The 12,878-nt window shown below is 47.1% G+C and overlaps 1 protein-coding gene across 1 annotated transcript in view; it reads right to left on the bottom strand.

Moving 5' to 3' along the window:
• Window positions 1-12,878, bottom strand: part of POU2F3 (POU class 2 homeobox 3) — an 89,602-nt gene that overhangs the window by 11,854 nt on the left and 64,870 nt on the right. Inside the window, exons 6-9 of the mRNA XM_077919541.1 lie at window positions 6,116-6,198; window positions 3,595-3,777; window positions 1,892-2,033; window positions 826-962 (exon numbers count right to left, since the gene is read on the bottom strand). Of these exons, the coding sequence (XP_077775667.1) occupies window positions 826-962; window positions 1,892-2,033; window positions 3,595-3,777; window positions 6,116-6,198 (545 nt within the window). The remainder of the gene's footprint in view (window positions 1-825; window positions 963-1,891; window positions 2,034-3,594; window positions 3,778-6,115; window positions 6,199-12,878) is intronic.

Genomic DNA, 12,878 nt, shown 5'->3' with positions numbered 1-12,878 from the left:
GCCACAGATCACTGGATGGCTCAACCTGCAGTGATCTGGGGATGTCTGAATCCTCCACTCCCCCAAATCGGCTCAATTTAGTTCAGGACTTGGACCGGTCGAATCTTGCACACAGCCCTAGGTCATATAGCGTTGCAAGCACCTAATCTCTGTGTGCTGAGAGATTCTGGGGGCTCCTGCACTTTCCCAGGGTTCAGTTTCCTGGGAATGAAGGTCTATGGAGACCGTGTGATTTATTTGCACATGTAGATGACCTGAGCATAGGATGAAGGGGCTCACAGCATTTACACTCCATCAGAACTTGTCTTCCTTTTAGGTTTCTAGGGAAGTTTCTGGGTCTCCAGCTTCCAGCATCAGCAAAAAACTGTCTCTCACACAGCACCCCTTGTCCCTTTGTTCTCCCTCCTAGGCTGACATGGCATCCAGCAAGGTGAGGTGGGAAAATGCCCACCCATTTGTCTCTATGGCAACAGAGCAACCTCTTTGGACATGCAAATGGAAGTACTTAACTGGCTAGCCAAGACCATTACCTTAACAAAAGGAACTGGTTTGGTTGGTTCAGCAGCCTCCCCTACTAGATTCTGAACCTCACTGTGTACAGGATCACAGGCCTGGAAGGAGTCCATGGATGTCATCTAGACTGACCCCCCACAATCCTATCACACTATTTTAAGATGGAGGAAAACCTAGAAGGACCAGTGGGGTGAAGTGATGGAAGACATCCCTTCTTGCTTTTCATCATTTGCCTTGTCAAACCTCCAGCCTTATATACCTCCCCATATTATGCTCGATGGCTAAAAGCAGCAAGTGGATGGTTTCTCTTACATCTTGGAACCGTTTCTCCAGCGTGGAGCGAATGTTGGTCTCGATGCTGGTGCGTTTCTTTCTCTTGCGACCAAACATCTCGCTCACAGATGGGTAGGAACTAGGTGTGCTCACGGAAGAGTCCAAAGGGGAAGCTTCTATGGAGCAAGGAGATAGGCAAACCATTTAATTCAAAGCCGATATATTGATGTGTGCAAGGATTATGGCAGAAAACTGACAATTTGCTTTACTGGCTGATGCTGCTAGGAATTGGAGTCCAAAGCATCTAGTCACAGGTTCCCAAGCTCTGACCTCAGGTCTACTCCCCCAATCTGGTGGCCTCCAGATATCTTGGACTGCAACTCCCATAAGCACCAGCCACGAGACTGTTACCAAAGGTTGGGCTGAGGTTCCCACCATGCCCCACAGAGACATGAGTGTGGTGTAGTGGTTAGAGCGTCGGACTAGGACCCAGGAAACCTGGGTTCAAATTTCCACTCAGCCAGGAAGCTCAGTGGGTGATCTTGGGCCAGTCACTACCTCTCAGCCTAGCCTACCTCACAGGCTTTTGTGAGGATACAACAGAGAGGGGGAGAAGTATATACGCCACCTTGCGCTCTTTGGAGAAAAGGTGGGCTATATAAAAAATATTTTCAGACACTCTTCTTTCTGTTTTTGTTCTGCTTGACATCCAAACTGAAGCAGAGTTCTGTTGAACTTGAAAGCTGGCATCTTACTTTGCAATGTTCTCTTTGGATCCTACACTCACTTTATTCTTTCTCCGTCTTGGGAGACTATCACACCCTCTATTGCCCCCTAGTGGGACAATTATGTATGATTCATGAGGGATCCTGTTTCCTTCAGGAAAACAAGCACGGCATCAATTTATACCCTACAATCCTGCCAGAGTTTGAAAATCTGAGAGGGGAGGAGGAACAGCTCTCCACCCCTCAACCCATGCTGAAACAGTAAAGCTAGCAAGACCAGGAAAGATCTTTTTCTTCTTCTTTTCTTTAAGCAAACCTGCTAGAAATGGGAGCTCATTCAAATGCCGGCTTGCAGAAGATGAACTGAAACACCAACCTACCTGCATCGCTCAGCCACTTCTCCAGCAGCGGTTTCAGCTTGCACATATTCTTGAAGCTCAGATTGAGGGCCTCAAAGCGGGAAATGGTGGTTTGGCTGAAGTCATTCCCATAGAGCTTGCCCATGGCCAGCCCCACATCGCCCTGCAGGAGGCAGAAGAGGTCAGGGAAGGGAAAAGGCACCAGAGGGGAATCATAGACTTGTACAGCTGCAAGACACCCAAAGCATCATCTAAGTCCAACCCTGGGGCAGTTCTGCAGTCGGGGAGCTCCCTCTTCGCAGAGGCGGGTCTGGCATCTTTGCTAAACAGCTTTCCACAAATGCTGAAGATGTCCCTCTTTGACACCTGAGATGTGTGTTTTCAGGGCCTGCCCTATTCCTACAATTGTAAACTGTTTTTAATTCTGAACTTTAAGTTGTTGTAAGTTGCCCTGGGACCCGCTGGCGAAGGGCAGGTTAATACATTTAACAAAATGACAACAACCATCTAATCCAGGGATCAGCAAATGTTTTCAGCAGGGCCGGCCCACTGTCCCTCAGACTATATTTTGGGGAAGAAATGAATGAATTCCTATGCCCCACAAATAACCCACAAATTCATTTTAAATAAAAGGGCGCATTCTACTTGTGTAAAAATACACTGATTCCCAGACCATCTGCGGGCCGGATTTAGAAGGCGATTGGGCCGGATCCGGCCCCCAGGCCTCAGTTTGCCTAAAGGTAAAGGTAAAGGTAAAGGTACCCCTGCCCGTACGGGCCAGTCTTGACAGACTCTAGGGTTGTGTGCTCATCTCACTCTAGAGGCCGGGAGCCAGCGCTGTCCGCAGACACTTCCAGGTCACGTGGCCAGTGTGACATCGCTGCTCTGGCGAGCCAGAGCCGCACACGGAAACGCCGTTTACCTTCCCACTAGTAAGCGGTCCCTATTTATCTACTTGCACCCAGGAGTGCTTTCGAACTGCTAGGTTGGCAGGCGCTGGGACTGAACAACGGGAGCGCACCCCGCTGCGGGGATTCGAACCGCTGACCTTTCGATTGGCAAGCCCTAGGCGCTGAGGCTTTTACCCACAGCGCCACCCGCATCCCTTAGTTTGCCTACCCATGATCTAATCATACCCAACTTAAGAATACTACCACTGATAACACAATGATAAGAAAAAAAAACAGGATATTCTTATTGAAACACTCCCCCCCCAACATAGAACAGGTTTTGGAGGAGTGGCAGAGAACCAGAAGTTTCTGGATTCCAGCTCCCTTTAGCCTCAGCCAGCATGCCCAATGGCTTGGCTAGAGATGATAGAAGTTGCAGCCTCAAAACACCTGGAGGGCCACAAGTTCTCCACTTCTAAGTTAAAACAAGCAGGCATAACCAGTGTTCAAAAAGCCTTGGCAAAGGATTTGACCAGACAGTAAGGATTAAAGTATCAGCACTCGTTGTTCTTCTATGGCAGGGATGGGTGTTGTTGGACTCTAACTTCCATCAGATCTGGCCAGTGGTCAGGGATGATCGGAGCTCTGGTCCAACCATATCAAGAGGGCATTCCACAGTGGGACACTACCACAGAGGAGGCCCTGCCCCTCTCTGCTGCATGAAATACCTTCCCCAGTGAAGGTTCTCAGAGAAGAGGATCAGCTGAAGGTCTCAAGGCACAGGCAAGGTGGCCTTGAGACAAGCCTTTACAGTTTGAAGGAGACCGTCCTCACCTGAGTGAACCCAAGTTTGATTCTCCTCTGTTTGAAAGTCTTGGCAAATTTTTCCAGCTCCTCTAGATCATTGGCTTCATCTGTTGCCACAGAGGACGGCAAGTGTTTGCTCACTTGTAAGTGCTGAGGGACTTCCAGGTGGGGCTCCAACGATGATCCGGGGTGCCCAGGACGTCCCACCGCCTGATAAAACAGACACATTGTGCCATCATTACTGGGGGGAAAAAACACCCTACAAAAGCACTCCCCAGGAAAGATGTTTAGAAGGGTCTAAGCTACAGGTCAGATGACATAATCACAAAACATCAAAAACATCATGGGATGTGCTGCCGGTTTGACTGCACAACCCTAGCTAATTCACTGGCCAGAAATAGTGGCCAGAAGGAGCGTTGGATGGTTGGGGGGCTACCATTTTGATTCCCTGCATTGTCCCATAGCGCTGCTACACCAGGGGTATTGTGGGAAATTAAAATGGCTGCTCTCCTCAGAGCACTGGGCCAGAAAAAATGAAAACAATGGGGGCTCAGGGCAGATAGTAATAGCGATGGTGTCATTTGTCCAATGATGTTGGGGGTAAATACTGACCCTGAGATTCCTATATTACAGGGGGTTGGACTACATGACTTTTGGGGTCCCTTCCAACTCTACAATTCTACGACTCCACTTCCACCCTCACCAAATTGTGTTTTTTGTGTGTGGGCTATAGGCATTTGCATCCAGCCTCTCAGTTAAAGTGTCCAAAGTGGCTGGTACAATACAAATTCTTTGCCAAAATAACCCCATAGAAAACCATCAATATGAACAACACATTGGTCAACACAATAAAATACCCACTGGAAACTAAGGCCTCACTATACACTATACATTTAAAGTAGAAACCTGCCCCTTTAAACAGCCATGGCTTTCCCCAAAGAATTCTGGGAAATGTAGTTTGTTAAAGATGCTGGGAATTGCGGCTCTGTAAACTACAGTCCCCAGGATTCTTTGAGGGAATCCATGTGCTTTAAATGTGTGTCAAATGTGCTTTAAATGTATAGTATGGGTGTGACCTGAGAGCCAATCAAGACACATCCAGAATAATCATAGGGATTGAGAGCCAATCAAGACACATCCAGAATAATCATAGGGATTGAGAGCCAATCAAGACACATCCAGAATAATCATAGTCCCTCCCTGTTGGAACTATACCAGTTCAGATTGCTGGTTAGGTGGTGGTGGGGGAATCCTACAAATGTGGGGAAAACATTTCTCGTAGTTAGAAATCTAGCATGCAAGGATGATAAATGCTCTTGCTCTGATGTGCTAGTTTCCTTCACGAAGGAAGTCTTCTACAAGGGGGAAGACTCAAATATACGATCCTCCAACAGGCTGTAAGCAGGGATTTTCTTATTGCAACAATGACTAATCAAATTTAGTTGTTTTTATTCCTAATTACACTCGGTGTGGCCTAGAGGGCTGATCCAGCAAGATTGCTCGTATAATTTAGGATGAGCAGAAACCCACACATCTGAAGATGACATAAGAGGCCTGGGTGTTATGGAGACAGTTTCCTCTCATCCATCATTCTAGGTGTCTCCTGGTGGTAGAGGGAGTGTCCCAGGATCAGACACTATGGGACTGGATGCTTTCTGTTGGCGGCGGTTGATAGGCCTTTCCAAATCTCGCTTCCTCTTCAGTTTTCAGGCACTTTGCTTGTGATTCTGCCTCCCTCTTTTCATTAGAAGTTTTAAAGCATAAGAACATAAGAAGAGTCTGTTGGATGAAGCCAGTGGCTCATCTAGTCTAGCATTCCTGTTCTCAGAGGGGCTGACCAGATGCCTGTGGGGAAACCATAACCTTTCCTCATAGGCAGAGGCTGGTTGGCTACCTATCAGGGATCCTATCACAGTGGCTTTCCTGCTTTGACCAGGAGGTTGGGTGAGATGACTTCCAAGGCCTCTTCTGGCTCTAGGATTCTATGCATGCGGCCCCACAGCAACAGTACCAATCAACTATACAGACCATACAAATCTGTTGTTTGATATCATATGTTTGATTTTCAATTCTTGAAATTTGATTTGTCAGGATCTGATAGTTGCCATGCAATGGGATATAGTATTTCACCATATCTTACAGTAGGCAGGGGAATTTAAAAGCTGACATGCACTGGGATCTAGTATGTGACAATATGTGTGGCTGTCGTGCAACAGTTTTCATATTTGGCAATGTGGCTAATGATGTTGACAGCCAGCAGCTGATGTACATTTGATGTCTGGCAAAGTGACCCCCCAAAGCAGCTGAATTTTAAGATCAGATGGCACATTCCAAATTTCAGTTTCTATGTTGGATATTTTGAATATTGGAGAATACTGGCTTTGGCTCAACAGTGAATTTAATTCAGCTGAGTTAACCGAACCAAATTAATCCAATCAAAAGATATTCCTGCATTGCAGGGGGTTGGACTAGATGATCCTCATGGTCCCTTCCAACTCTACAACTCTATGATTTCTATGAGCTAAACACCCTGCCAAGCGGCCGTTACCTGAGACGTCAAGCTGTGCCCATGTTGGGGAAGGAGGATCCCACTCTGCTGCTGAGGAAAGGAGAGGAGATTTGGTTGCAGAGCTGGAAGAGAAAGGGGGGGAAAGTGTGAGAAACTTTGTCTCTGCCTGATGATTTTCAGGATGGAAGGAAGAAGCAGGCCCGGTCCACTGAGGAAGAAGGGTGAGGAGCAGGGCTGGATTTAGGTTTGATGAGGCCCTAAGCTACTGACGGTAATGAGACCCTTTATATGTCCATCTGTCCTTTGTCAACAACAAATTGTCACTGTTTTTTGTGTTGAATATATGCTATATGGTAATTCATAATAGGTATCTAAAGCCATTCACATAACAAATAGGAGCCTACACAACACAAAACACTGTTGCTGTATGTGGGTTTAATTTTATTTGTTATCTTATATTTTGGAAATGTACATCCAGGTTTGTTTGTTTTTTAATTTTTTTGGGGTCCCCAAGAGAGTGGGGCCCTAAGCTATAGCTTGTTTAACTTATATGTAAGTCCAGCACTGGTGAGGAGCCTGCCTTGAGCAGAGGAAGCCCTAGAAGCAGTGCCTGCCTCACCTCCACTGTTTGCCCGTGGCCTCCGCTGCCGGCCCTGTTGCATGAGATCTCACAAGACTTTGGTGAGATCTCGCTGGAAGTTGGCCGCGGCTGTTGGCGCTTTGTGGGCACCACTGGGCAATGCAGGTAAGGGTGGTGCGGTGCCAGTGGCGAGTTAAATGGGGTGTGCCACCCCTGAGAATAAGGATGGGGAAGAGCTTTGGCTCACTGCTAGAGCATCTGCTTTGCACGCAGGTTCAATCCCTGCCATCTCCAGGTTGGACTGGGAATCTTGGAAACTTAGGGAGAAGTATGGATTTGAGTGTGGATTGCTCCTAAATATACCCACTTTTGTATGCAGTTTTCCCCAATACAAGGCATTTTCGAAGGCTATTGTTACCAATATACTGTATTTTTCACTCTATAAGATGCATCAGACCACAAGACACACCTACTTTTTGGAGGAGGAAAACAAGAAAAAAAATATTCTGAATCTCAGAAACCAGAACAGCAAGAGGGATCACTGCACAGCGAAAGCAGCAATCCCTCTTGCTGTTCTGGCTTCTGGGATAGCTGTGCAGCCTGCATTTGCTCCACAAGACACATTTCCCCTTACTTTTTAGGAGGGAAAAAGGTGAGTCTTATAGAGCAAAAAATACGGTACATTTTGATGAACACAGTACCCCAGTATATGTGTTTTTGTTCATATTATGCAGCTGGAGGAGTGCACTGCAAAGTCTGGAGGACAGCAAACTTCGAAGGGTGCTTGTGTTTCCATTTGTGTATTGCTTCAGAAAGTGCACTTTAGTGCAGTCTGCTTATAAAGGCAAAGGGAATCAAACTTCTCCTCCATACGTACCTTCAGATGATGCTGAACTATAACTCCCCCCAGCTCTGACCATTGGGCCTTGCTGGCTCATGCTGATGAGAGCTGTAGTCTAGCAACACTTAGGAGGGCTCCACTTTGTCTATCCTTGCCTTTGAGTGCTCAGAGCACCTTGCAGACATCCTGTTGTAATCCTTACAACAACACAGGAAGGCAAGCCAGCTCAGCAGTATAATTCCCATTTTGCAGACGCGTGGCTGAGGCTGTGAAATAGGAGCTTGCCTAAGGCCACCTAGGGATAATATAACCTTTCCAATGAGAGCGTATTCCACAATATGGTGCAATGTCACCAGAAATGAGATGCGCATGAGATTAATGACGTGCCCTCAAACAGACAAATTGGCAGCTGCCCTTTTTTTCTTAGCATGGATTTCCAAACTGGGCCTTAACGCCACTAGACAGGATGACATCTTAGCACCAGGGTGAAGACAGGCTGTGGGTGTTGGAGGGAAAAAAAAAAAGGAAGACTGTTGTGGCAGATTTTCAACTGCAGCGTGAGCCTCGTTTCTCCCCACTCTGCAATTTGCATGACAGACATACACACCAAGAAATGAAATCTTGCTTTCGGTAGTGGCTGGGGCCCATTGGAGCTGGTAGGGTGGAAGGCAGGGAGGCAACCAGTAGGTGGCGCCAGAGCCAGTGACTAATTCCAGTATCCTCCCTGCAGAGTTGCAGAGTTATACATGGGCAACACGGAGATTAAGGAGGAGGGGGAGGAAGCTGTCAGGCAGAGCAAATCGTGGCTGGTTGGAGATGGTCTGAGGTTAGTGGGGCCCTGCCCCATTCCCCCTAAAGAAGCAGCCTCCGCTACTTCAGCCATCACTTGTCCTTCCCCTTCCTCCAATATTTCAGCCAAGCTGCTGCCCTTTGAACAACAGGTGTAGTCAATATTTTTGCGTCCAAGGGTAGCTGCTGCATGCAGGCGCATGCATCAGAACATAAGAAGAGCAGTGGCCCTCCTGGAGCAGGGTCCTATTCTTGCAGTGGCCAGCCAGATGCTTGTCTGGAACCCGCAAGCGGGATTCGAGCACAGGAGCCCTCTCCCCTCCCCCTGTGGTTTCCGGCAACTGGTATTTTGGAAGAATTGCTGCCTCAATATGTGGAGGAATTTCATGGCCATCATGGCTGGTAGCCATTGATAGCCTTCTTCTCTGTGAATTGTTCTAATCCTCATTGAAAACCATCCAGTCGGTGACCATCGCTGCCTCTGGTGGGGAAAATGTCCACAAGCTGATTCTGCTAGGTGTAACTATCTGCATTCACAGGACTCCCACCTTAGACAACTTGTGCTGAATAGCTGAAGGAGGTTACTGGCTCCCCATCCACCCAAATATTCAGTTCTCTTTGCCTCCACAGAAGATAGTCTTTTTGTCACCGCTTGGTATGTTCTTGTGAGGCCAGCTCCAGAACTGTGGGTTAGCTGGCCGCATTGTAAAAGGTACAACAGGTTTCTTTTTTGCCCATTCTCCTTGCATCATATTGGATGCAATTCTTTTGGTTCCCCTGTGCATATGGAAAGGCAGATGAAAGAAAGCTCGTCTCCACTCGCTGCACAATATTTGGTGCGGACATGGGCTGGTGGCAGTCTTTAGCAAAAGCCGAGCAACGAGCTCCTGTCAGAGAAGAAGGTGGTGGACTCTCCTTCATTGGAGGTTTCTCAACAGAGGTTGGGTGGTCATCTGACAAGATTTTTTTAGCAGCAAGTCCTACATTGCAATTCAAAGTGTTGGTGCTAACCTTTAAAGCCCTAAACCTTCTCAGCCCTGTATCTGAAGAAGTGTCTCCACCCCCATTGTCTAGCCCAGACACTGAGGTCCAGCTCTGAGGGTCTTCTGGTGGTTCCCTCACTGAGGGACGTGAAGCTACAAGGAACTAGGCAGAGGACCTTCTTGATTGCAGTGCCCGCCCTGTGGAACACCCTCCTTTCAGATGTCAAACAGATAAACAACTATTTGACTTTTAGGAGACATCTGAAGGCTCCTCTGTTCAGGGAAATTTTTAATGGTTGATGTTTTATTGTGTTTTTAATATTTTTTTGGGAGCCGCCCAGAGTGGCTGGGGCAGCCCAGTCAGATGGGAATAATAATAATAATAATAATAATAATAATAATAATAATAATAGTAGTAGTAGTAGTAGTTGCAGTGGCTTGGGCTAGATGACCTTTGGTGTTCCTTCCAACTCTACACTTCTGTGATTTTAGGAAGACGTGCAACTGTGAGGAGAGCAGAGAAACTAAATCAGAGGTGTGTGAGATAGTCATGTCTTAAGGGGTGTGAGGAAATGGAGCCAGGTTGGTTTTGGGTGCAGGTTGCTGAGTTCACCCATTGCTGAAAGTAGCCACTGAGGCGAGGGAGTGCTCCACTTATGTTACTGAGAACTGAGTCACCGCAGGAGTTCATCACTGTAACCCTCCTAATTTCCTGCTCCCAGTCACTGGCTGTGTAATCCCAGCTCTTTGCAGCTGTTTGACTACTTCAGCGGAATCATTGCTTCACCCTTTTACTCCCGTGTGTCTCCGGAGTAGCAGAAAGGAAAACAAAGACCTGTCAGATCCCACAGGGTAGGGGTTGGCCATTGTTTCATCTGCGACTAGGCACCTTGCAAATTAGAGACACGCATGCAAATGTAATTAAAAGACGCACGCCACTGCAAGTGGGTCTTGCAGAACCCTACCAGACGGCGCTGGCGGAGACGTTTTAATGCCTTTGCAACATCCAGGGAGATAGGATCTAAATGAGGCAGACAAAAATTAGTCAAATGGCTTTGCCTGCTGTGGGATGGCAGGTCATAGGCCTAAAGGATGGGGAGCACCTCAGTTCATTCAATGGCAGTGGCGGCGGGGAGAGCTTGCGTACAAATAAAGATCTATCTCTTACTTGCTTTCATTTACTTATTTCATACAATATATGTGCCACTCGATTGTAAAAAACAAAACAGAAACAAAAATTCAGTTTACAAAAAACACTAAAACCATAAAATCAAGACAAAAATTAAACAAGAATCTCTGTCTGCATGTGTTGGTTGTGAGGCAGGACAGGTTCATACAAGATGGTGTACATATAGTGGCTGAAATTTGTACATCCTCCGTCCATTTTGCCTAATCCCCATCAGACTTCGGGGAATGGACATATCTCGCCTGCTTTTGGACATTCTCTGGGCAGTATGCACATTTTCTTGTCAGCATCCATAGTCTCCTAGAAACATGAACCCTTTTTTCCCTATTTCTTGTTCAGAAGTGTGTATTTTGCACTCCTTGAGCTGCTTCTGGCTTGCTCCCTTCTCTTGCTTGGCCCACAACAAGCCTCCACTGATCTATCCATCAAATTTATATCCCACTATTCCTCCAAGAGGGACGCGGGTGGCGCTGTGGGTAAAAGCCTCAGCGCCTAGGGCTTGCTGATCGAAAGGTCGGTGGTTCGAATCCCCGCGGCGGGGTGCGCTCCCGTTGCTCGGTCCCAGCGCCTGCCAACCTAGCAGTTCGAAAGCACCCCCGGGTGCAAGTAGATAAATAGGGACCGCTTACTGGTGGGAAGGTAAATGGCATTTCCATGTGCTGCGCTGGCTCGCCAGATGCAGCTTTGTCACGCTGGCCACGTGACCCAGAAGTGTCTCCGGCCTCTTAAGTGAGATGGGCGCACAACCCTAATGTCTGGCCCGTACGGGCAGGGGTACCTTTACCTTTACCTTATTCCTCCAAGGGAGCTCTTTTCTCTGCAGGCCAGCTCTGTTTAAATCCATGTTCAGGTGTTACCCAGCTAGCTGAGCAGCACAAGAGGGAATGCAGGGAGAGGGACATTCTAAACCAGGCACCTCGAAACTCGGTCCTCCAGATGTTTTGGGACTACAATTCCCATCATCTCTGAACACTGGTCCTGTTAGCTAGGGATGATGGGAGTTGTAGTCCCAAAACATGTGGAGGGCTGAGTTTGGGGATGCTTGTTTATGTTTTAAAGAAGGTTAAAATATATGAGGGGGGGAGGGGGAAATTTATGTATTAAAAAATAGATGGAGATGAAAATAGTAATATAAAAATATTATTATTTTTTCAAAAAAAGAAAGAAAGGAAATTCTTTTTAAAAAAACAATTAAAAATTAAAATTAAGAAAAAATGTTTTCCCCTTCTTCCTTCCCTTAAAAAAAAACTCCCTTAAAAATACAAAAAAGTGCCCTTTTCTTTTCTTTTCCCTCAAAAATTGAAAATAGAAGGAAGCAAGGTCTTTTCCAGTGGGCTTCCCTTTGGGCTCTGGGTTGCTTTTAGTGTGCTAGCTGTTGGGGAGGTCGGCTCGGCCTGGGCTTGGGTTCAGCCGCGTGTTTACCTCTCCTCCTTTCCCTTGGTGGTGGCAGCGCAATGGGGGGATGCTTGTTTTACACCTCCCCCCCCCCCCAATTCTGACTGAATTGCCTCCCCTGCCTCCATGGGACCAATCACCAAGGGGATCAGAGGGGATAGGAGGTTTAACCAGCTGAGGAAGAATTACTCAGCAGGAGAAAGAGGGTAGGGAGAGAAGGAGTTTGTCTAGTAAATCTGTGGACCTCACTCCGACAGGAGGCAGGGATGACCACCAACTTGGGTGACTTTAAAAGGAGATAGAGCAAATTCCTAGAGGAGAGGGCTATTGATGGCTACCAGTCATGATGGCTATGCTCTGCCTATGCAGTTGGAGGCAATGATGATTCTGAATACCAGCTGATGGAAACTGCAGGAGAGGAAAGGAAACCTGATTGCGGGTTTCCCACTGGGGTATCTGGTTGGCCACTGTGAGAACAGGATGCTGGACAAGATGGGCCATTGGCCTGGTCCAGCAGGCTCTGCTTATGCTGTTATATAAATTTAGGGTCAAAAGCCTCCAAAACTATTCTGCCATATATCAAAAGTTGAAAATCCAGACACATAGGTTGCCATACATCCAGATTTCCCTGGACATTTGTGCCAATTTCCTCCTCGACACTGCTTCTGACTGCAGTATTCTGAGGAAAGTTCCAGGAAATTCCAGGTGTATGGCAACCCTGCCCCAAACATATCAATATCCTTGAAACATCTGCACGGCATTGCTTTTGACACCTGCTAACGACTTCGTTTGTTTGCTTAGACTGCAGGGGTCAGCAAACATTTTCAGCAGGGGACCAGTCCACTGTCCCTCAGACCTTGTGGGGGGCCAGACTATATATATATATATTTTGGGTGGGGGAAATGAATGAATTCCTATGCCCCATAAACAACCCAGAGATGCATTTTAAATAAAAGGACACATTCTACTGATGTAAAAACACACTGATTCCTGGACCATCCGCGGGCCGGATTTAGAAGGCTATGGGC

Source organism: Podarcis muralis, chromosome 15 (genome assembly GCF_964188315.1).
Source record: "Podarcis muralis chromosome 15, rPodMur119.hap1.1, whole genome shotgun sequence".
Lineage (NCBI taxonomy): Eukaryota > Metazoa > Chordata > Lepidosauria > Squamata > Lacertidae > Podarcis > Podarcis muralis.
Note: the sequence above shows the minus strand (reverse complement) of the source record. Positions and strands in the feature narration are given on the sequence as shown.